At 41.8% G+C, this 22148-nt stretch overlaps 2 protein-coding genes across 3 annotated transcripts in view; one reads left to right on the top strand and one right to left on the bottom strand.

Moving 5' to 3' along the window:
* Positions 1-9593, bottom strand: part of ACAD11 (acyl-CoA dehydrogenase family member 11) — a 64718-nt gene extending 55125 nt beyond the window's left edge. The window contains exons 1-3 of the mRNA XM_090046378.1: positions 9394-9593; positions 2852-2951; positions 2436-2561 (exon numbers count right to left, since the gene is read on the bottom strand). Of these exons, the coding sequence (XP_089902504.1) occupies positions 2436-2561; positions 2852-2951; positions 9394-9530 (363 nt within the window). The 5' untranslated portion in view covers positions 9531-9593. The remainder of the gene's footprint in view (positions 1-2435; positions 2562-2851; positions 2952-9393) is intronic.
* Positions 9594-9647: 54 nt separating this feature from the next.
* On the top strand, positions 9648-21361 carry UBA5 (ubiquitin like modifier activating enzyme 5). Of its 2 annotated transcripts, XM_090046379.1 has the most exons (12): positions 9648-9908; positions 12084-12129; positions 12220-12309; positions 13918-14027; positions 14486-14572; positions 15331-15415; positions 15939-16043; positions 16255-16382; positions 19177-19312; positions 19922-19997; positions 20454-20560; positions 20992-21361. In XM_090046379.1, the coding sequence occupies exons 1-12, from the start codon at positions 9754-9756 to the stop codon at positions 21073-21075; spliced, it is 1209 nt and encodes a 402-aa protein (XP_089902505.1). In that variant the 5' UTR covers positions 9648-9753; the 3' UTR covers positions 21076-21361. The 2 variants fall into 2 exon arrangements, with proteins under 2 accessions (XP_089902505.1, XP_089902506.1); XM_090046380.1 differs by lacking the exon at positions 9648-9908 and having other exon boundaries at positions 12085-12129; positions 12220-12304.
* Positions 21362-22148: the final 787 nt, after the last annotated feature.

Here is a 22148-nt window from a genome sequence, read left to right as displayed (position 1 = left end):
GAAAAATGTTGCATGTTGAAGTGAACTGGATCTTCCAAAAAATTCCACTGGGAAGCAGAAAGGAATGTATGTAAAAACGACCCCTTAAAACTAATTTTAGAAGGAAATGCCTTTTTCCTGTGACTGAGTTAAAGGCTAACTTTGCATCAAAATGTTGGACGGGAAACGTATGATGACCAAACCTGGACTTCTGAAAATCAAAATCATACAGCAACTGTCAATCCTCCTGGATCATGGTGTATGCAGGCGGGCCACCCAGACCTTGGATGCATATGCCTGGGCAGGAATTTTTGGAGGAGTGGAGGCTGCCGAGACCTTCCATCCTGCTGTTTGGCCACTGAGACAGAATCCAAAGACCAGACTGAGTCTAGATGTTTGGTGCCTCCATGGCTGTAGTTGTATATGTATCTGGGAATACAAACCCAAGTCTCCTGTGTGGTAGGCAAGGATTCTACCACTGAACCACAGGGGACTCCAAAAACTAAAATATAAAAAAAGGAAATTATAAGGATCTGTATGTAGAAGAGGAATCAATGAAGAATAGGGAACTGCAGGGCTAGGTGCATACATCAATGCTGTTCTCCTATTACTTCACTGCTTGAAATCTACTAACACTACATTTTAAAATTATTTTTGAGTTCTTTGTAAGAAGATTGTGTTAATCTGCACAAGTTGACACGTGACAACTTATTCTCAGAATATGTATGAACCTGCTAAATTACATGAATAGATATATTTTGAATCTGTGTACTTTCTAAGCCCCAAATTACCACAGTCGGTGGTTTTTCTTTTGAATAAACAAGATTTAACCATACTGTAATTAATGTGTGATATAAGGAATCTCAGTTCCAAAGTGAAAGAACCAGCCAGAAGACAATGTTATAAACTAATTTTAAAGGGTCTGGACCTGAAGAGTTCCCTTTTGTTTACCCAGAAACTTTTCAACCTCTCAAGTAGTGTTGAGATCTTGCCCACATCTGCCTACACCTTCCCCTGTAACTAGGGCCTCTGTTCACTTTTAAAAAAATAGTTGATTTCAATATTAAGAAGGGATGACACTGTAACAGGGCACTGGGGTGTGCCTGTACCCTTAAGGGGGCAAGCAGTCAAAAGGCCACTTGCAGGTAGCAAAGAAGGGTTGATTAAGGACTCATCTGACAAACAGCAGCCCAGGCTGGAGCTATATAAGCACTGAGCCTGAGCTAGTCAGGCAGACCTGCCTTGGGAATCATGAAGAGAGGAACCCTTTGCAGCAGTGCCCCTGAATTGATCATGGGACTGAGCAGGCAATGCTGCAGTCAGAAGAACAAGAAAAAGGTACCTGGGACAGACAGGAGCTCACTTATACAGGCAGGTAGTCTTGATTTTTATGTTAGACCTAGGGAGGGTTTGGGGCCAGCCACAAGGCCTAGCTGTTTAATTAAGTTGTACTGGTGACTTAACTTTGAACCCTATTGGGACAGGCTGAAGGCCCCCTTAGAGAACCAGTAACCCAGGAGCCCAGACAGAGTGGGGGCCCAGCAGGGCATGCACATGCCTAGAGATTGAGAGTGGGATGCAACAGGGTGTACAGGAATGTAGGAGGCTGCTTGTGGGACAAGGCAGATGCAAATCCATAGAAGAAGGGCTGCATGTCAAACCAGGTGACAGGAGTGCCCAAGGGGACCAAGCATGTAAAGCTAACATCATAAGTGATAACACCCATGAGACATGGGGTGTAGTACAGAGGGGGACAGAACTGTGCATTGAGCCCTTAAGGCTACAGATGAGCTCTCTTGGCTTGCACCCCTCTAGAGCAAGTACCTTAAGTGCTCAACTGAGACTAGGAAGGCCCAGGAGGGACCTGGTAGTAACTTGCACAGCTTAAGGCTCACTCTAAGGCACATGGGCAGCCTCCCTTACATGATCCTCAGCAAGAACAAGACATGGCAAGCAAACAATTAAGGGAGGTCCACATTGGACTGAGCTGGGCAGTTGCTGCACAGCCACCAGGGGGTGCCATGGCTGCCCTTGGGCTCAAACCAGCCACAGAGACTTTCAGGTCACAGGAATAGATACCACCTGGCTGGCTTTAAAATCTGACTGTTTCCCTAATAAACATATGGGTTTCACAGCAGTAGTCCTGACTCACGTCAAGATGTCTGCCTGAAAACACACCTGAGAGAATCGGGTTGAATAGTAACCTGAATACATGAACCATCAGAGGGAAACGCAACCCCATAAAAACTGATGACAACAGCAATTTTTGCTAGTTAGCACTTCTGAAAAACCAGGACATTTTTCTTTCTGAGGCCCAGAAATAATTCCCCATAATTCTGGGCTCTGACACTGAAAAATATTGGCCAAGTTTCTTATTTCAACATACAAAAGCTTTAAACACCTTAAGGAAGTTAATAAGGGGGGAGGTGGGGAAAATCTGTAATATATTGACCAACCTGTACGTGTTCCATAACATAAAATTCAGTTCCGATCACAGAAACATCACTACAATACAATAAGGGCTCAGGGACTGGAAATCCAGCTGAAAATAATGCTTTCTGCACTTGATATTCTCTGTCAATCTAAGAAGGATACAGTGTTAAGCACGGAAAAGCATTCAAATTTTTCAAATACAATTCCAATTCCTTAATTTATTCTTTCATACAATGCAGGAAAACAATAGTTTACCATCTCAAATACCAAGCACTGGATTATAAATCCAGTACAGAAAATGGATACTATAATGGCTTATGCATCTATCTGCATGGTTAGCTATATATTTAACTGCTAACATTCTTTATGCTGATAATTATATAGATTTAATGCAATCTCTATGAAGTCCATGCTAAGCTTGCTAAAGAATATTACTAACCTTGTGAGCTCTAGGTAGAAGAGGACCATGAGGCTTCTTCCGGAGCACGTATGCCCTAACACCCTTCAGCAAGTAAAATGTTGGATTGGATTGGCCTGAACTATAGAGGAACAAAACAGAAATTCCTAAGAAATGAAGTCTGCAAACATTTAACAGAAAGAATAACTCTAACTACAAAGCAGGAATGCACACAACGCTGTTTCCAGACACTGAAAGGGAACCTAATTCAAGGGTCCTCTTTTAAACACACAACCTTACCAAGCAGCAAATGATACTTTGGAAAGTCTGGAGCTCTGTGTTCAAGCCCAGTTTAGCCAAAGATTTCTTGTTTGAAACTGAATATATTATGCTTCCTCTAGCTTTGTCCTTCTGTAGGTATCATGAAAAATCAGTCTATTTTCAAAGCTCATCTTGGAGCATGCTAGTCTCAAAGACTTTCTCAAAACTTTCTAAGTAAGTTTAGAAAAATGCATCAGTATATACACTTGAATAAACTTGCTTTTCCTTGCAATGGAATAGATTTTAAAGACTGCAAATACTAAGAAAGTTAATGAACTAAGACCCCAATCCTGCAACTCCAAATGGAATTTTATGTTTAAACTGAGCCACAGTAAAATCATCAAGGCTGTAAACCATTTATCCTACAGGTGTCACTGGGATCAAACAGGCGTACAAGCCCACTGTCCTGCTTCACGTCCCTATGATGTATACAGGAAAAGATATGCTAATGTTCTTTCCCAAGACAAACTGGCTTGGAGGAGCAGCAATGCAGCATGAAAGAGTAACAAGTGTAAATGACTGTGGTATGCCTGTTTCAATCTAAGTCAAACCATGGGACGATCAGGCCCAGGTCAAAGGAGACATCTATTTACAGCCTATGGTTCTGGAACTTAATAGTTCACCCATACCCATGTCATGTATTATCAATCCTTAAGGCAAATAAATTTGCTAATCATGCTTTTCAAACTTATATAATACCTGGCAATTTGACTAGTTCCCCCACCTCTTCAGATCCTTCCAGTGACACATCTTCTTCCACCACATTACCTTCAAACTTCTGATCTTCATCTTGAAAGCTGAGCTCATTCACATAGCCGGAACCTTTTTCTCATTCATGTCTACCTTAAGATCCATTATACCCTATACGTGGCGTGTACAGGCATAGGGTGCTTGTACACACCATGGGCATTTAATTTGGTTTAGTTCTCTGTAAATTGAAACGGTAGCTTTTAAAAAATTCACCGTTTCCACAATTTCAACTTAGGGAGAATTAAACTATACTTAAACCCCATAGCATGTATACAAGGGTGGGGGCCCGATCCGTACCTGCCTCTCTGGCAGTCCGGAGTGGGGGCGGGGGGAAGCGGTGAGCTGCCAGTGGGCTGAACAGTCCCTGAGCTTTGTGGGGATCACAGCGCTTCCTTCCGCAGCTGCAGGGGGGATGGTTCTTCCCTCTATGGTGGGGGTGGCACCCACCCCAGGGGGCACTGCCACTGAGGAGGGAAACACCGACCCCCTGGCAGCTACGGAGAGAAGCACCAGGCCTCCAGTGCAGCTCAAGCAGGCAGGCTTTAAAAGGGGAGGTGGAGGGGGAATCAGGCTCCTTGCCACTGGAGAGGTGTTTTATCTTGCTGCATTCCAAAGTCATTTAAAGCAGAATACACCACCAAGCAGGCAAACAGCAACACCATTAAAGTGGTGCAAAAGGGCATTTAAGTTGCTTTAAAGGCTAATTTTGTGGCATGTACAAAGGCTCCAAGAGACTAAAACATCAAATTACTTTAAAATAAATATATTTGACCTTCCAGCTGTGTACTAGATTATACCAATTACCATAAAATAATTTTTATCTACTTATTTATGCCCACAAATCTCTACCTAATATCTTGTTGCTGTCTTCATTACAGCATAGCTAAACATTTTGAAGTGTCAAGCTGGTGTAGGAACTTACCTTCTGCTTTCAGAAGCTACATAAATACTTAGAAACTTGCATCTTTCTGTCAGTGAGATTTAAGCTCCTGAAAATGGAGCACAGGTGTAAAGTGCTTTTAAAAATTTTCCTCCATATTGAATATTCTGTGTGAACGCAACTTGTTTTTTTTCTGTCTGCAAAGCACCAATCACACTTTCTTTCATTTTCATACAACTTTTAAAAAAATCCTTTTTAAAAAGAAGCTGCATGTTTATTTTCTTTCTAGGAACAATAAAAATATTGTAAAAACCCTAACTATTAGAGAGGCAAGGATTTCTTAAGGTGATTCTTACCACCAGTTATAAGCTGACTGGACACTAAAAACCAAGGACTAAATACTAATATTGGATTTATGTCCCATTACAATTTATCCAGATTGTGAATTCTTTCTACTCAAGGAAGGTGAAATTTACCTACACCCAAGTCCATCTTTTGATGATCTACCAGTAATCAACTTATTTTCCTCTGTTTAATTAGATGTGGGCTATTCCTGAGAATCTCTCTCAGCCCCTCCCCTATGCTGTGCTTCATTTGCTGTCTGGCTTCCTGTAATCAGAGACTTGACAAAGAATGCCTTGCATTCAAAAGCTTGTCTAACTTTACCCCAATGACATAGTTGCTCCAATAAAAAATAACATCCCTAAGAAATCATTACCTTTTTCATGACTTCTGGACCATCATGGTTACATCATCACTCTTACACTACATCAAGTATTGGAGAATATGGACACACAAGATAAATATGTCCTGTTAAGCATTCACTGAGTGGAAGGTCTGGATGTCCCAAAGTTCAAAGTAACTCTCATTTCTCTCTCCACATTCAGGGTCTGTGAGCATATAACTAGGATGTGTTTGTAAGTCACTTTCTTCCACTTCATAAACTCCATTGCTACTTTGTGTTAATACTACTATTGTAAATCATGTTGGATATAGCTCACTCAAAAGTCACTTTCTTAAAAAGAGACAATGAGACCTTCCTTAAAAAAACAAAACCAACTCCCCCAAAACTAATATTATTTCTATACACTGGTCTTGAAGACTTCACCGGGGGAGAAGACAAACAGACATAGACTGTGTGTGCATGTGTGAGTATTTTAGGATATAAGTGGGAGAGAACGAGAAGCATTCGATGTTTGGGGCTTTTTCAGATTTATGCAACAAGAGTACACAAAAATAAAAATTAATGAGTTATCCACTCAACTAGGTATATAACTGGATATATGGTTAACAAGCAACATTTAAGTAACACTTTTGGCACTTCAGAGTCTGTCTAAGGGAGACCATGTTGGCTAGTAGTTTAAAGTTTGTGTTTATAGGTATCATGTAAGTTTTTTCAAATTCTGATCTGTAGAATTTGTTAGCTGAGGCAGCTATCCAAACTAATGTTTTTTTATATATGCATTCTAAATGCACACATGGGAATATCAGTAAATACATTGCAGGACTATATGATTAAATTTATCATGAACCTTAACTGTCTTCTTTGTAGCCAGTTCCAATTTACCAATCCATTACACTGTGAAGGACCACGGGTTTTATTTTGATATTTCTGTTTGATAAATTGTTCATGTTGTCATTATATTGTGTGCCTGAGTTTTCATTCTTTGTGCACAAGCTAATAAGGTAAGAGCTGGCTACTTGCAGGCGGAGATGAGATGGATCTACAGAGTCTTCAATGGCTTTATTCAATGTGAGATGCCTTGATGTCCAGAGAAGATAACCATGACAAAGGAAGAGCAGTTTGGGGAAAAAAGGCAGCTTGGCAGCACCTGGCCAGAGACATCTGCGGACTGAGAGAAGTGGAGGAGCTCTGGGAGGTAGAAAGACTGCGAAGGAAACAGCCTGAGTATCTTTAACAGTGTTCAGAGCTATGCAGGCTGGACTGGGGACAGAGCTTGCCCCCTTTGGAGGGTATGGAGAACTTCTGGCTGGCTGGCCCCATTAATGCCCTTTAATGAAGAACCTATCTGCTGAGCTGCTTGGAATTGTGGGTTGCATTGGGTCTCCCCAATAAGAGCTGAAGTCCCTCTTTCAGGAGCAGAACTGGATTCTGTCCTTGAGTCAGGGCCATGGAGAATAAGGGAAGGTGAGAGACTGTAAGGCTAGGGTCTCAGAATGGGAAGGAAACTAACCTCCCCCCTTGCTCTAGAAGCCAAGCTTGGGCTGGCTTCAGGACTCTTCCAGATACTGGACAAGGCCACAGCCATCCTGAGACATCACTGCCTGGAGAACACTGTAGACAAAGTTCTTTGGGTGAATCTGGTATCTTTTATTAGACCAACTTAAGTAGTTGGAAAGCAATTATTAAGCAAGCTTTTGGGTTCAAAAATCCTTCGTCAGGCTAAGGAAGTTTCTGTAGTTGGTGTGCGCTCTTCCAGGATGGAATGAAAAGTAAAGAAGCCAGAGCCTGGGCTGGTATGCATACAAGACAGGCAGTCAGTGAAAATGTAGATTGAGTCAACAGGTGAGAGACAGGCGGGGGGTTGGGAGGAAGAGAGAGAAGGGGGATGAATAGTGGAGAGATACCTGGGGAGTCAGATGTCAGGCAGGTTATAATGTGTCATAAATCCAATGTTTATATTTAGTCCATGATTTTTAGTATCCAGGAGACTGATGAAGTGGAGTTCGTAGGCTTATCTCTGGGAAGTGTTGTGTAAGTTTCCTTTGAGGATCAGGACTGAGAGACTGAAAAGAGAGTGGTTTTCTTGGGAGAAATGTGCCCCCACAGGTAATTGAGTATTCCTGTCTTTGATAGATTTCCAGTGTGCATTCACTCTGGTACGCAGTTGTTGTTTGGTCTCTCCTACTTATTTTCCACCCAGGCATTTGGTGCATTGGATGAGATACTACATTTCTGGAGGTGCAGCTGTAAGATCCAGGAATGCTGATGGCTCTGCTGTAGGGTATAGTAATTGTGGGGGTGGTGATGTGTTGGCAGGGTTAGCATTTCTTGTCATGGCATGGTCTGGCTCCTTTTGGTATGTTCTGGGCTTGAAGAAGTTTGCTTCTGGCGAGAGGTTAGCGAGGTTTGGTGCTTGTTTGAAGGCTAGAATGGGTGGCTCTGGGAATATCTTTTTAAGAATAGGGTCTCTTTTTAGTATGGGTTGCAATTGTTTGAGGACTTTCTGTACAGGTTCGAGGGGGGGTGATATGTCATAACCAGCGGTGTGCAATTTGTGGGGGGGGTTCTTCTGTACTGCACCAGTTCTTCATGTGGTATCCGGGTAGCTCTTTCAAATATGTTGTATCTCTCTCTGGAGGAGTGTCCCTGTTGGGTGAAAACTTTTTGAAGATTTGGTGAGGTGGGTGTTCTCTTCAGTGCAAATTCAGTGGTATCTGAGGGCTTGGCTATATATCACAGCTTTTTTGGTGTTTCTAGGGTGATTGCTGATTCTGTGCAGATATGTATGTTGGTCTGTGGGTTTCTTGTACAAGGTGGTCTGTATTTTATCATTCTGATCATCATGTCTAAAAAGGAGATGTTGGTGCTGGAGTATACTAGAGAAAGTAGAAAGTTAGGGTTTTTGAACCCAAAAACCTGCTTAATAATTGTTTTCCAACTACTTAAGGTGGTCTAATAAAAGATATCAGAATCACCCAAAGAACTTTGTCTGCCTATGTCCTTAGACCAGCATGCTGCAACCTACACCCCTGGAGAACACTGTGACATGCACATTTTTTCTTTTTTCCATATCTAGCTATTGAATATACAGTTAGCAGTATCTCGTCCTCACATCTGTACTCCTATAGAGTGGCTTTAAAGAGGAGCTATAAGTACAGCTGAAGGCAAAATATGCTTCTGAATTAACCCCATCTACTCTTACTGAATAATTTATATAGTGACGTGATTTTGAGACTTCAACTAGTTCAGGGCTCCCTTGCAGCAAGCACTTAACAATCACAGCTTTGTGATGACTGACTAATCTAAATGAGTAATATTCAAGTATTATAAGTAAAAAAGGTACTATTTATAAATATGAAGTCTTTTACTGATGTACATAGCATTATACCTTTGTTCTACTACTTACTGAAGGCTTAAATCCAAGGAGTCTGACTGTTCTTGAAGGAATTACATTTTGAGACTGAAGTCTGTTGGAACTGCTAGGATGGGTGGTGTGATGATTCATATAAAGGGAATTAAAGTGTTGCAAGACCTTGGGCAATTTGGAGGCTTATGGCGAGGGAAGAAGTCATTAAAAGAAGCATACCTTCAGAAAGTTGGCCTTTTGATTTCTGCACATGCTGTTTGTTTGTGCTATCTATACAAGCAGAACTTGATGGATATGAAGATGCCATCACATTTCAGTACTTAAATCTCATTTATAGATTTGGATTATATAATAAAAGGAATGTCAGGGTTTTTTTAATTAACTGATTATTCCGCTGTTCTCATTTTAGATGCTATATTTCTTCAGAAATACATGTTGCCCCGCAACAGTTCGGGTCTAGGCGCGGGCAAGAGCTGGTGCGGACCCATGCCTAGAGCTAAGTCTCCAGGGACCCGCGCGGGGAAAGCGGCGGCGGGGAGGGCTGGACACGCAACTTGGCCCGGACCCCGCCCCCACCCTACCTGTACTGGCGCAGGGCCAGCGTGCCGGTGGGCCGCGCGGGAAAGCCCGGCAGGCAGCGGCACAAGTGCGCTTCCAGCACCGCCGGCTCGAAGCGGTCCTGCGGCCGCACCACTGTGGTACCCGGCTCCTCCGCCATGACGACTCCGGGCGCTACGACCAGCGTGCGTGACGTCAGGCGGCAATCAGATGCTATAGTGCCCTCCCCATGTGAAGCACCGCCCTCTGACGTCACCGGAATGAGCCGCGCTCCTGCAGGCCGGAAGCCGGAAGCTGGGGGGCGTGCCCGGGGCGGTGCGAGCTGTGGCTGTAGCCGCGACGTGTCCTTCTGCTGCGGGGGTCGGGCTTGCCGCTGTCTTGCCATGGCGGCGTCCGACGCGAGTCGCGTAGAGACGCTGCGGCGCCGTGTGCGGGAGCTGGAGGAGGAGCTGCGCGCGCTGCGGGCGGGGGCCGGGCCGGGCCCGCGGGCGCGGATCGAGTGCATGAGCCCGGAAGTCACCGACTCCAACCCCTACAGGTGCGCGGGGGGCGGGGGCCCACCCCCGGCCGGGCTGTCCCCGGGGCAGGGGACGAGAAGCCCTGCTCTGGGGTGGCACCTGTACGTTAAGTTTATGGCACCCCCCCGTGTTACACTTATGTGCAGACCCCTCTCTGTGCATGTTACACTTACGTCACAGTCCCTCCTTCTCCTCTTCCTTCCTCCCCCATTCACATGTCACTTACAGCACAGTCCCCCAGTGCATGTTAAGCTCGTGGTGGGGTTTCTCCCCTCCTCCCCATGTTACTTTTATGGTGCAGAACCCAGTGCACATTACACTTATGGTGCAGTTCCCAGAGGACCATGTCATATAAGGGCACAGGTGCTACTCTGGCAGCTAGTTGAAGGGTCTGTAAATGAGAGACCCGCCCTACGAATGCTCCATGCATCAGGTAGGACAGCCACATCAACCACTGGCTGACCCAGCGGGGGGCTGATGGTCAGCACCAGTCACTGGGGTCTCCAGCCAGCCCTGAGTCAGCTGACTGTCAGCCCAGGCCTGCAGGCACCTGGTTTACAGCTGGGGAGGAGGGGAAGACCTGGGTTGTTACCCCTGACTCTCCCAGTGCTGGCAAGTCGAAAGGGTGCAACAGGGAAGTGATGCCCATCTCCAAAAGCGCTCCTCCTACCACGTACATGCGTGGCATGGCAGGCAACACAATTGTGGGGATTGAGGATCAGATCTTATGGTGCTTTTACATGAACTTTAATTCAGAGTGGGTGCAGAGGCAGGCAACAAAAATTATCAGAGGCTTGGGAGGTGAACCCAAGGTGGAGAGACTGAAGGGAAATAGTCACTCTCAGCTATGGAAAAGGCCATTAAGAAGGGATGTACCAGCAAATACTTCAAGGGCTGCAATAATGAGGAGGAAAAACACCTTTCCTTTTGGAGAGGAGGACATGGACTAGTGGCTTGAAGTTGCAGCCAAGGCAGGTTAGATTGGCTCTCTGGGAAAACCTCCTCACTTAGAGCAGTGAGGCAGTGGCTCAGGCTTCCAGTGATGGAGAGTCCACAGCCCCCTGAGGAAGTGTTCAAAAAGAGGTTGCAGAGGATTGGTCAGAGATGATCTAGGAGTAACTATGCTTCTGCTTTACTGTATGGGTATTTCCCATGCTTCTGGGCTTTGCTGATTGCCACACACACAAGGATTTTTTTCCCTCGCTTGTTGGGGACAAATGGACGTTGCCTTCCTCAGAAGCTTTGGGTGTTGGCCACAGCCAAGCCTGGGGATGGGCCAGTGCTGCTGCTGGGACTCAAACCCAGAGGTTCCTGGCTAGAGGGTCCTGCACTTCTGTTAAGAGTGAGATCATTTGGCACATTTAAGATCAGGAAGGAATATTATGCCATGGTCAGATTGGTACAGATTGTTGATACAGACTGTTTTGCCTTCCCCCTTTAGTGCAGAGGCAAAGCCCTCCTTGGGTCTTTCAAGTATATTTTAACAACTCTTGTAGCAGCAGCAAATTGGTCCCCGCTGTCTCCCTGCTTAACCAGTGGCAGGTTAGAGTGCTCTGTTTTGTGGTTGTGTGGCAGAGTCACTTGTGTCGTTTTAGGTAGTAAGTTAGATCTAAGAATTTGCTTGGGATGCTTTGTATAAGGATGGCTCTGTCTCAGGCAGGTGGTTGGACTAGATGACCTCTTGAGAGCCCTTCCAGCCTTACTTGCCTATCATTCAGTGAACATTTGTCAAGGGTCTAACAAATGGTCCTGTTGATTTCAATGAGATTATTCAGACGAGAGCAGGTGTGTTGAAAGCCAAACCAAATCAAGCATTTTGAATTGTTCTTGCTAGTAGTTACTTGTTACAAAATGGACAAATGAAACTTGGATTTTGCCCAGCAACTGTATTGTATTTGAAACAAGAAAAGAAGAGGAGCACTTTTTCATTTCATTTAAACGTACAAAACAGCTAGTCTCTGTTGTATTCATCTTGAGTTTCCACTGTCTAATTTGTCAATAAAAATAAAAGATAAACCACTGAACTGTAATTTTAAAGAACTCCTTTTAAAAAATCTGAATGGTTCTTTATACTCAGTGTTTTTCTCATAGGTAAATTAGAGACTAGCATGAATCTTATATTCAGAAACAAAATTATAAATGACTATTAAGATGGCTCTTTCCTTACCAAAGTTTGTGTTTTGTTTTTTACCTAGTCGCCTGATGGCATTAAAACGAATGGGAATTGTGAAAGATTATGAGGTATGCTTATATTTAAATTTCAGAAAACTCTTTTTTGCCCCTGAGAAATACATTGTTAATGCTGATCTATATTTATTTTTCTTATCACAGAAAATCCGTACCTTTACAGTAGCAGTAGTAGGTGTTGGTGGAGTTGGCAGTGTCACTGCTGAAATGCTGACAAGATGTGGCATTGGTAAGGTAATATACATTTTCTTGTTCCACTAAAAGTAGATCAGTGTGACAGGGATTAGGAGGATGGATTTCTTTTTTGAATCTGCCCAGTTGCAAAGTTCAGTAAAAATAAACAAAAGAATAATATACGCAAGTTATAAATGATGAGTCTTCCGAGTTTATGTATTCTCTGTTCTGGTGGAATAGCCTTACCTGAGGCCCAATCCTGTATGGTACAGACTCCTCTCAACTGGGTACTCAACCCCTTGTAGAATCAAGTTCTCTTTGAATGGATCATAAGTGATTCTCAACCTCTTTAGATTCAAGGCACACACCCATAACTTTTCTGAATTTAGTAGCATCACATTTAAAGACTAATTTAATTTATTACATGGTATACCTCCTAACAGGGGCCAGACCAGGGGAGAAGAGCCAGCACTTACCTGCTTGCACAGGGGCCAGGTAGAGGCAGGGGCAACTGAATTACTTACCTCCTTGTACCTTTGAAAGAATCTCATGCTCTGGTTAAGAATCACTGTTATAGAAGAACTGAAATAAAACAGCCAATAATGAGGTGAATAATAAAGAAGACTGAATGCTTCTGGTTTGTGTCACATACTTGTGTTATGTAAATGTGACTTTGTTCAAGAGGATGTTCAATTAAATTGATAAGCAGCAGTTTAAAAATTGGTTAGGTGAAAAATATGTGCATAGCACATAATTGTGAAATGTGTTTATTGCAATAATCTATTAGGCCTGTGTGAATAGAGAAATATTCGATTTGGATTTGGCCAATTCGGAGGACAGTGATTTAATTCGGGAGCCATGGGGACTTCTAAGGCTCCTCTGGCTGTGCCTGCCTCAGCCTCTGCAGCTCCAATTCCCTGCTGCTGCTTGCCTAGCCAACATGGGGGCGGGAGGAGAGGCTCGCATGATGCAAGCGTGGCACCCCCCACCCCAAGTAAGGTGCTCCCCTTACCCAGGCTGGGCAGCTTGTCCAAGTCCCAGTCCCTCCCTCCACCAACCCCAACAGACTTACTAGCTGAAGGCGGCTGTCAGCTGCCTGTTTAGTCTATAGCTGAATCTCCAAACCAGCCGAATCTTTTCCAAATCAATTTGGATGTTTCGAATCAATTCAGAGCTTTTACTTGGTCTGCTGATTTGATTCAGATTTGGAGATTTGGTCCCCAAATCAGGCTGAATCTCCTCCAAATCAAATCAGCTACCAAAGCTTCATGCAGCCCTATAATCGATATGTTAAAATTGTAATGGAAAGAGATACAATCAGAAAATACCTTGAAATAATTTAAGGGATTTATAAAGAGCAGATTTGATCTAGATTGCGTGTATAGATGATCTGCTGAACATCTCTCCTGACTGTGAATAAAATAGCCAAAACCATATTCTGTTAACCACCATGCTGAGGTATAAACATGAGATTTGTCTTAATTCCTAGTGGGCAGCCTACTAGGAATTAAGTCTCTGCATATGAGTCAGTGTGGTGAAATGGGTGACAACTTGTGCGTTTTCAAAATTGGAGCCTTTTACACATTGCCTTCAAAAGTGGACCAACATGAGGTTTTTTAATACAAACCCATTGAAAATTAATGCATGTTCTCATAATCTTCCTTTTAGCTGCTACTGTTCGATTACGACAAGGTAGAGTTGGCAAATATGAACAGACTCTTCTTTCAGCCTCATCAAGCTGGACTAAGCAAAGTACAGGCAGCAGAGTATACTCTGAAGTATGTATCTGTGGAATTGGATATTAAATTGGATTACAAGTTCATACCTTCATATAATTCACAAAGAAATATTTTTTTTTTATTGAAATGAAAGCCTGCCCAACATTAGAAATCCTAGTTGTTGTAAAATTTTAGCTAGAGTGGGGATTTTTTCAATAACATTTATGGTCAAAAATCTTAAGGCTAACAGTTATAAGTGCAAAAACCACTTATTCCATTAGAGGTTATTTTATTCTAAAACAAGTAAACATCTTCAACAGTAGACGGACCATGCTAAGATGGTTTGCTAAAAGCCTATGCGAGCAAACCTTTTTCAGAGAAATCTAGGCTTAAGTGTGGGGTTTTTTGGGTTTTTTTTAAGACGCCATCAGAACTTGAGAACTGGGTAGCTATAGTATTTCCTTCAGGGGGCCACTGCGTTCATGATTGCTGTTAATTCATTTTATTTTCTCCCTAAGGAATATTAATCCTGATGTGCAATTTGAGGTACATAACTACAATATTACAACAGTAGACAACTTCCAACATTTCATGGATAGAATAAGGTAAAATGTTTTGAGAGAACATACAAGAATACTTTTGGTGTTTCTTAAATAATGTCTTATATTTTCTGTTGATTCTATTATATTTTCAATAAGCTTGTTTTCTTTTGGGAAAATTATCACATTTTAGATTAAATGTATGAACGTATGTTTTTGTTTTCTTAGTCCTGATATACAGTTAGAACTTGGTAAACAGCCTTTATTTTATACTCTAAAGTAGTTGCAAGTTAGATTATTTTGCCCTTGACCTCCAAACCGCATTGAAATTCCAACGTGTTGTGAGTCATATATAGACAAAAAAACATTGTACAATGCCAGCTTTTTGCAGCCTGACTTTTTTTCCACTGAAAAATAATGTTTTGTCACTAACGTAATTTGTAAATTAGTTCTTATATAACTTCTGACTGCAGAAAGACTGTTGGGGGAAATAAAAATGTGTACCTCTCTTCAAAATTATAAGAGGTGCAAATTAGACAAAGTATAGCCTCCTTTAATCTAAAATGTGCTCTGATTTTAAGTCTTCATTCTGTAACCACATTTCTAGGAACTGCTTTATTTTATACTTTCTGAATATCTCCAAAGTGTTTTGGATAAACGGAGGTTTTCAGTAGTTAAGACTATTTTTGTGAGTGCTAAACAGGGTGCAGATTTTGTGAGGTATGACATTGTTTCCAGTCAGTTTCTGTACTCAAATGATGTTTTGATAGCTTAATATTGCATTCCGCAAGCCATTTGTATGTGAAATTTGCTCTTTATTTCAGTAACGGTGGGCTAAAAGAAGGGAAACCCGTTGATCTTGTACTGAGCTGTGTGGATAACTTTGAAGCTCGCATGGCAATTAACACAGTAAGTAGAACACCTGTGTGTGTGTGTGTGTGTGTGTGCGCGCGTGCGCATATGTGTAATATTCATGTGAATTTCATACCATATTCTTCTATAAATTATAAAAGGAGTTATGTCAGGGAAAAGACAAGCCCTTATTAAAGAATCTGTTGATAAATATGAAATTAAATATAAGGGGTAGATCAGTTGTTTATTCATTTCCTGGACTTCCTGTATAAAGAATGATTTGTAAACCACATTACAAGTGACAGTGGGTGGTGGTTTCTAGTCCTTACTTCTTTTCCTCTGGCCCTTTTATGTTCTGGCTTTATAACGCAAATGAATTGGTTAGAAAATGAGCGTTGGAAGAGATCTCAGGAGGTCATCTAGTCCAATAGTCCAACCCCCTGCTCAAAGCAGAACCATCCTCAACTATATCATAGCATCCAAGGCTTTGTCTAGCTGTATCTTAAAAACCTTGAAATGATCCTAATAGCTTGCAATTAACTTCCTCTTTGTTAATTTGTGTATATCTTATTTTTCATAGGCCTGCAATGAACTTGGACAAATATGGATGGAATCTGGAGTGAGTGAAAATGCAGTCTCTGGGCATATACAACTCCTCATCCCTGGTGAAACGGCTTGTTTTGCGGTACGCAGTGCTGCTATGGGATCTTTTTTTGAGAATGGAACTTCTAGTCCCTGCTCCCTCTTAAAATAGGACTGATGAAATGAAGATTGTGGCTTTTGGATGTTGCATAAACTGCAGACTGGGTAGTAAAGTGACTCTGTTTATTGCCTTTGTGCATTGCGTAGTTCTTGTTTGTTTGTTTTTAATGGAATTTGTTTCTTTTCCTCCTTAGTGTGCACCCCCGCTTGTCATCGCTGCAAATATCGATGAGAAAACATTAAAACGAGAAGGTGTCTGTGCTGCCAGTCTTCCCACCACAATGGGAGTTGTTGCTGGGATTCTTGTACAAAATGTTCTGAAGTAAGTGACTGAATTTCTGTGGCTAATCTTATACCCAGGTATATGAAGAAGGCAGTCTGAGTCACTGAGCTCTTTGTTTTGGAGCTACTATTTTCAATGGACTGTATAGAATATTCTCTTCTGTCTGCAAAGGAAATGTAAAAACCTAAAGAACATCATGGCATGGTTGTTCAAGTCAAGATGAAGAACAAAAATCAAAGAAAAGTAGTTGAATCAAATATTTTTATTATATAGTCTTTGGTATTTGTGGGGGAGGGGTTTAACCAATTGGCATTGCATAACTCCAGCTGTCAAAAGAACTGCAGATATCTTTATGTAAAATCTTGAACTATTTTGTGTACATGATTTTGGTATTTCTGTCTTCTGGAGTTTATCCCCCCTCCATCCTCCAGTCATTCGCATGCTGACTGAAAGGTTGAATGCTTTGCTGCTGTAATAGGCCAAGATCATTCACACATTAAGGGCTTTTGTAGACCCTGCTAACCCAGCAGAGTTCCTTAAGCGCAACTATCCGATCCCCTCTAATTCAAGGACTCCTACCAAACTCACCACCTTTACCCATGCCAAGATCCTACATTCTCCTGTCAAGACATTTTATTCTCATGTCAAGGCTCTTGGTATGCACTCATTCTCCACATCATTATCTCTTCTTCCTTTTTGTCTGGAATGCAAGTCAGATAGCACATGACTAAGCACAAGTCAGTGCTGTGTAGGGAAAGTGAGCTACCTCTGAACAAGTAAACGTGCATTCTGGAAGCGCTACATAGCTGTATTGTTGCACCACCCCTAATTAGTGTGGCAGTATATTGCTTCCCATTCCAGACCTTGCTTATTTATCTCTCCATGGAGATTGTCATACAGGTTTCCCTCATCAGTCATGGCCTTGAGTATCCACACTTAATATTCTGTATTCCATTTTGGCTATCACAATATACAGTTTTGAGTAACCCTGGTTTTCCACGGCCACACATCAGCCCGCCACCTGCCATTTTTCCCATAAGCCTTTTGTCTTGCCAACCACAGTTTTGTCAACCACAGGAACTTTCAGGGACCCTAGTGGTTGGTAAGGGAAACTTGTATGTTTTGCCATATAGACATACTCTTAGTGTGTCAGCGTTCTTAATGCTACTTGTTTGATGGTCATAGCTGATGCAGTATGGGAATGTGATTCTAAATCTGCTAGTACTTTTGAATTAAAAATCCTTGTGGCTCTGGTTGAAGTCTACAAGCATGCTAACCACGGGCGGGGGGGGGCAGTATCTCCCTGCTTCCATTTTCCAGTTTTCACCAAAATTTGGTAGAATTCTACCCTCTGATGCTTAGAACATCTGTTGAAATTTTGGAATCATTTGGGTACAGCATTCAAAATTTTCTTGTTAAATGCAGATAGACAAGCTATGAAATTGCATCAGGTTGGCTGGAATAAGTCAAGTTCTTCATTAAATTTTATCGAATTCTAGAATAATTTTATTTTGGTGGTGATTGTCCAGAAACTTTTAGCTTGGGGGTGGGCAATTATTTGGGCAATTATTTGTTTTGATGAGTTGTTGCAGGCTGGATCAGCAATCCATCTCCCTTCCCCCTGACAACTTGCCAGAACTCCCTGTGTGGGATGGGGATGGGGTTGTGGGTGGGGAGCAGGGAAGGTGGGCGAGGCCAGGATCATGATGCAGGGCGATGCAGGGCAGTGACAGCACAAGGCCTGGGGCAGAGCCATGATCCCATTACCCACATGCCCCTGTGACTGGCATGGGTTCCATGGGCAGGGGCCTGTAGGGAGGGAATCACAGTTCTGCCCTAGGCCCAGGCCTGCGTTGTCACTGCCCCAAGATCCAGGCCCATATGCAGCTTCCTGCCCACCCCCCAGCTGCGCACCCTGCTTGCACAGCTCCAGGCCAGTCTCCACAGAGACCGCAGGATCTCAGCATGGCGACAGCATGTGGCTGGAGCTGGGACAGACCCCAGTTCTGCAGGCAGGGACGTGTGGGGCTGGGGCAGTGTGTGATCCACTCCCTGCATGCCCCTGCCAGGTGTTGGGGAAGAGGCACTGCCTGGGCATTAGGTCCTGGGAGCTAGCTGGGGAGGTAGGGGAAGGGAGGAGCCCTGGGGTTTATGCAGCAGAGGTTGCCTGGACAATGTAGCCCATAACTGCCCCCACAATATTCCGCATGGGGCTGAGCCTCCTGTGCTTCTGCCCAGGTGGTGCAGCCTGCATTGCTCTCCCACCCAGTATGCACATTTAACCAGTAGGGCCACTTCTGATGCAGCTGCAGCCACCCAGGTGCTGCTCAGCTCCTTTCAGCTCCAGCAGCGGCAGCTGCCCCTGCCATGTCACTCTTAAGTGGGGAGGAGTCTTCAGCTAGGCGGCTCCTGCCCCAGGGCATGGGGCTCAGGCTCCCAACTGACTTCCACACACTCTGCCCGGCCTTTGAAAATTCTCTCCTAAAAATAATAGGTGTTAAGACTGAAGTGGGTTGGAGAGGAAGCTTTCACTCTGAATATAGCTTTTTTGGTTGTAATGAAATCAAAATCCCTATACAGATGCAAAGGAACGGGTGTATGCATCAGCATGTGTTCATTAGCATCAGCTAAGGAGTGCCAGTTTACACTATCAGAGGCTCTGATACATACATTCTGGAGTGGTTACAGCTTGCTTAAACCCAAATACCAAACATTCAGTGTCACAACCTGCCTACAGTTGTTGGTGCAAATGTATTTTAAAAATGACATCTGGAAAAACTCACTTATGTTTGAATCTGTAAATCAAACTATGCCTATTAATTTGCTTTCCTAGGTATCTACTAAATTTTGGTACTGTGAGTTACTATCTTGGTTACAATGCAATGCAAGATTTCTTTCCCACTATGGCAATGAAGCCAAACCCACAATGCAGTGACAAAAATTGCAGGAAACAGCAGGAAATATATAAGGTAAAACTCTTATTTTGGAAGGATTTTTATTAAAAAGCTTAAAGCATGCTGAATATCTAATCAAATGCTGAAAACTGGTAATGTTAGTCTTTTCTGATAATGCACATTCTGCAAACAGTTTCAGGTCATGTGAAAGTAGCTTGGCAAACCTTAGTCCCCAAAATAATTTTTCTCTGCAATCATTTAGGTCTTGGGCTTGTAAAGCAACTCTATAATATTCTAAATTTTGTTTCTAAAGATGTTAACATTTTTTAATTAAAATTCTGCTTGTACTTACCTATTTTCTTTTTAGACAAAAAATAAGCACAATCAATTGGAGCTCAAATTTATACTCACAAAAGTGAACTTTGGTCTTCCCTGATACTGTCTCATGCATACTGTGGCTCCTTTCACCCATAATAGAAGGGCACAGATACTGAATCTTCAAAGTAGCATTTTCTCCAAAAGTAAAAAGGAGAGTCCATTTTTTTAATCCGTAAACATTTTCTAAATGTCCGTAAAGTAACCCATTTAAATTAATGTTGTTAGCTTGCTTTAGCACTCCTCTCTCAACTACATAACAAAAATAACAACTGCAGATTCATGGGTCTCTTTCTTTCATCTCTTCAGAAAAAAGAAGCTCTGCAACCAAAACAAGTAGTAGTTGAACAAGAAGAAGAAATAGTACATGAAGACAATGACTGGGGTAAGAGATTGACTTGAAAACAAATAGATACTGGCAGTGTCAGCCTTCAGTTAAAATCTTCAAATCTGAACACCATGGATTTTCTGTTCAGAATCGCAGAAGGATGTTAATATTTTTTTTCACATTTTTCTTTTAAACTTTTGAAAACATTTATTAGATTTTATACCTTTTAGAGGGAAAATGTCTTGCATTTAAATTTACCTGGGTGTTCCTTCTTTAAAGGGTGAACCTGAATGATCAATGAGCATCCATTAACTCCCTGCCTCTCTACCCAACTAAGGACACCTCAGATAAATTTTTATTTCCCTCAGGGGCTGGATTTAAGAGCATTGCTATGCTGAAACCAAAAATGCATTTCATGAAAGAATTAAACATATGCATACTTTGAAATTTGTTACTTTAAGTATTATACTTTTAATGAAAGGAAAACTGACAAAACTACTTTTTACTACGTAGGCATTGAGTTGGTATCAGAAGTTTCAGAAGAGGAACTGCAAGCTGCTTCTGGTCCAATCCCCAACCTTCCAGAGGGAATTACTGTAGCATATACTATACCTAATATGGTAATGTTGGCTGCCCTATTTTATACCACTTTTATAAACATATAAACATTTCTGAAACTTGGAATAATTTGAAGCTAGTTTTAAGGAGCCTGAGAATTTGTTTTTATGTCAATTTGTGTTGAAGTTTAAACAAGAATTTTCCAGGTTTTTTTACATTCCAAACACCTTTTTCATAATATTTTTTTCTACTGAAAGGAAGATGGTAGTCAGATTGCAACCAAATTCAGGATTGAATTTAGAACTGGTATTTAACAGCTTTATCGTAAATCCCAGTTGGAATGGTAGTCCACTGATGAACTCTAATCAGCCACACAACTGTGAATGATTTTAGGTTAAATCTTCCAGTCTGTACTCTGAAATCCTTGGATCTGGAAAAAAAAAACCAAGATACAAACTAAACCTCATTTTATTTTTTCCCCTTTTGCCAATAGGAAGAGAATGCTGTAGCTGAGGAAACAGTGGCAGAATCAGAGGAAAGTCTGGAAGAACTCATGGCCAAAATGAAGAACATATAGATAAAAGGAATATCAAATTGTATGTTTTGGACCTTGAGAGATCAAGAAATATTGCAAGATATATTTGAGGAAATTAAACTCCTATGAGAACAGTTTTAAAACTTGAATTTATGGTAAAAGTGCTGTCTGTCTTACTGACAAAGATAATGCTATCTCAGTTTTCTATATTTATATTCTACTGTCTACTTTGTTTGATGTTAAAAGTTGTGCTCTTATTAGCTGTTATGTCTCAGCAGTGTCAGAATCCAGATCCACAACAGAAAATTAAAGGTGGTAGATGAACTGACTTTGCTGTACGTGTTTTTGAGCCTTAAATTTTACTTAAACGATTTGAAGGATAGAGTATCCATCTCCGGGTTTTGTCAGTTTGTATAATATCCTCATTTATTCTAAAACGTGTACACTTTTTGTTTGAGAGTGTGCTTTAAGCATGTGTGTGTTGTTAGGTTCCTGACCTAACAAACCAAAACAATGTCTTACTTGGTCATAACTACAGCTGACAGCCATGTGTTTACATGTTAGTTGCTTGTGATTAGTTGCTAAACAAACTTTGTACAGGAACTGTCAAAACTCTTTTTTGTTACCCTATACAAGTTAATTTAATCTAACACTAGTAGTTGATTTTAGAATAATACCTAACCCAAGCTTGTATATGCAAAACTTGATTCTAAACCCAATTAACAGGGTCCAATTTCAGGGCTGCAAGTCACTCAGTTTAAGATGCTACTTATTTTACAAATAATGCAAAGTTAATACAGTACAATAATTTTGAACTTTCATGTCTTCAATAGCAAATTGGTGCAAATTATCCTTCATGTCTGCATGTTCGATAGTGTTGGTACTGTTCTGCAAGTTAAACTCAGTGCTGAAGTACCACTCTTATAAATTGTCTCTTAAGCATTAATAGGATGCAGTACAGGCATACCTCGGAGATATTGCGGGTTCGGTTCCAGACCACCGCAATAAAGCGAGTCACACAAATTTTTTGGTTTCCCAGTGCATATAAGTTATGTTTACACTATACCGTAGTCTATTAAGTGTGCAATAGCATTATGTCTAAAAAACAATGTACA

The sequence above is a fragment of the Crocodylus siamensis genome, chromosome 5 (assembly GCF_052110815.1).
Source record: "Crocodylus siamensis isolate JL-2025a chromosome 5, ASM5211081v1, whole genome shotgun sequence".
In the NCBI taxonomy this organism is placed as follows: Eukaryota; Metazoa; Chordata; order Crocodylia; family Crocodylidae; genus Crocodylus; species Crocodylus siamensis.
Note: the sequence above shows the minus strand (reverse complement) of the source record. Positions and strands in the feature narration are given on the sequence as shown.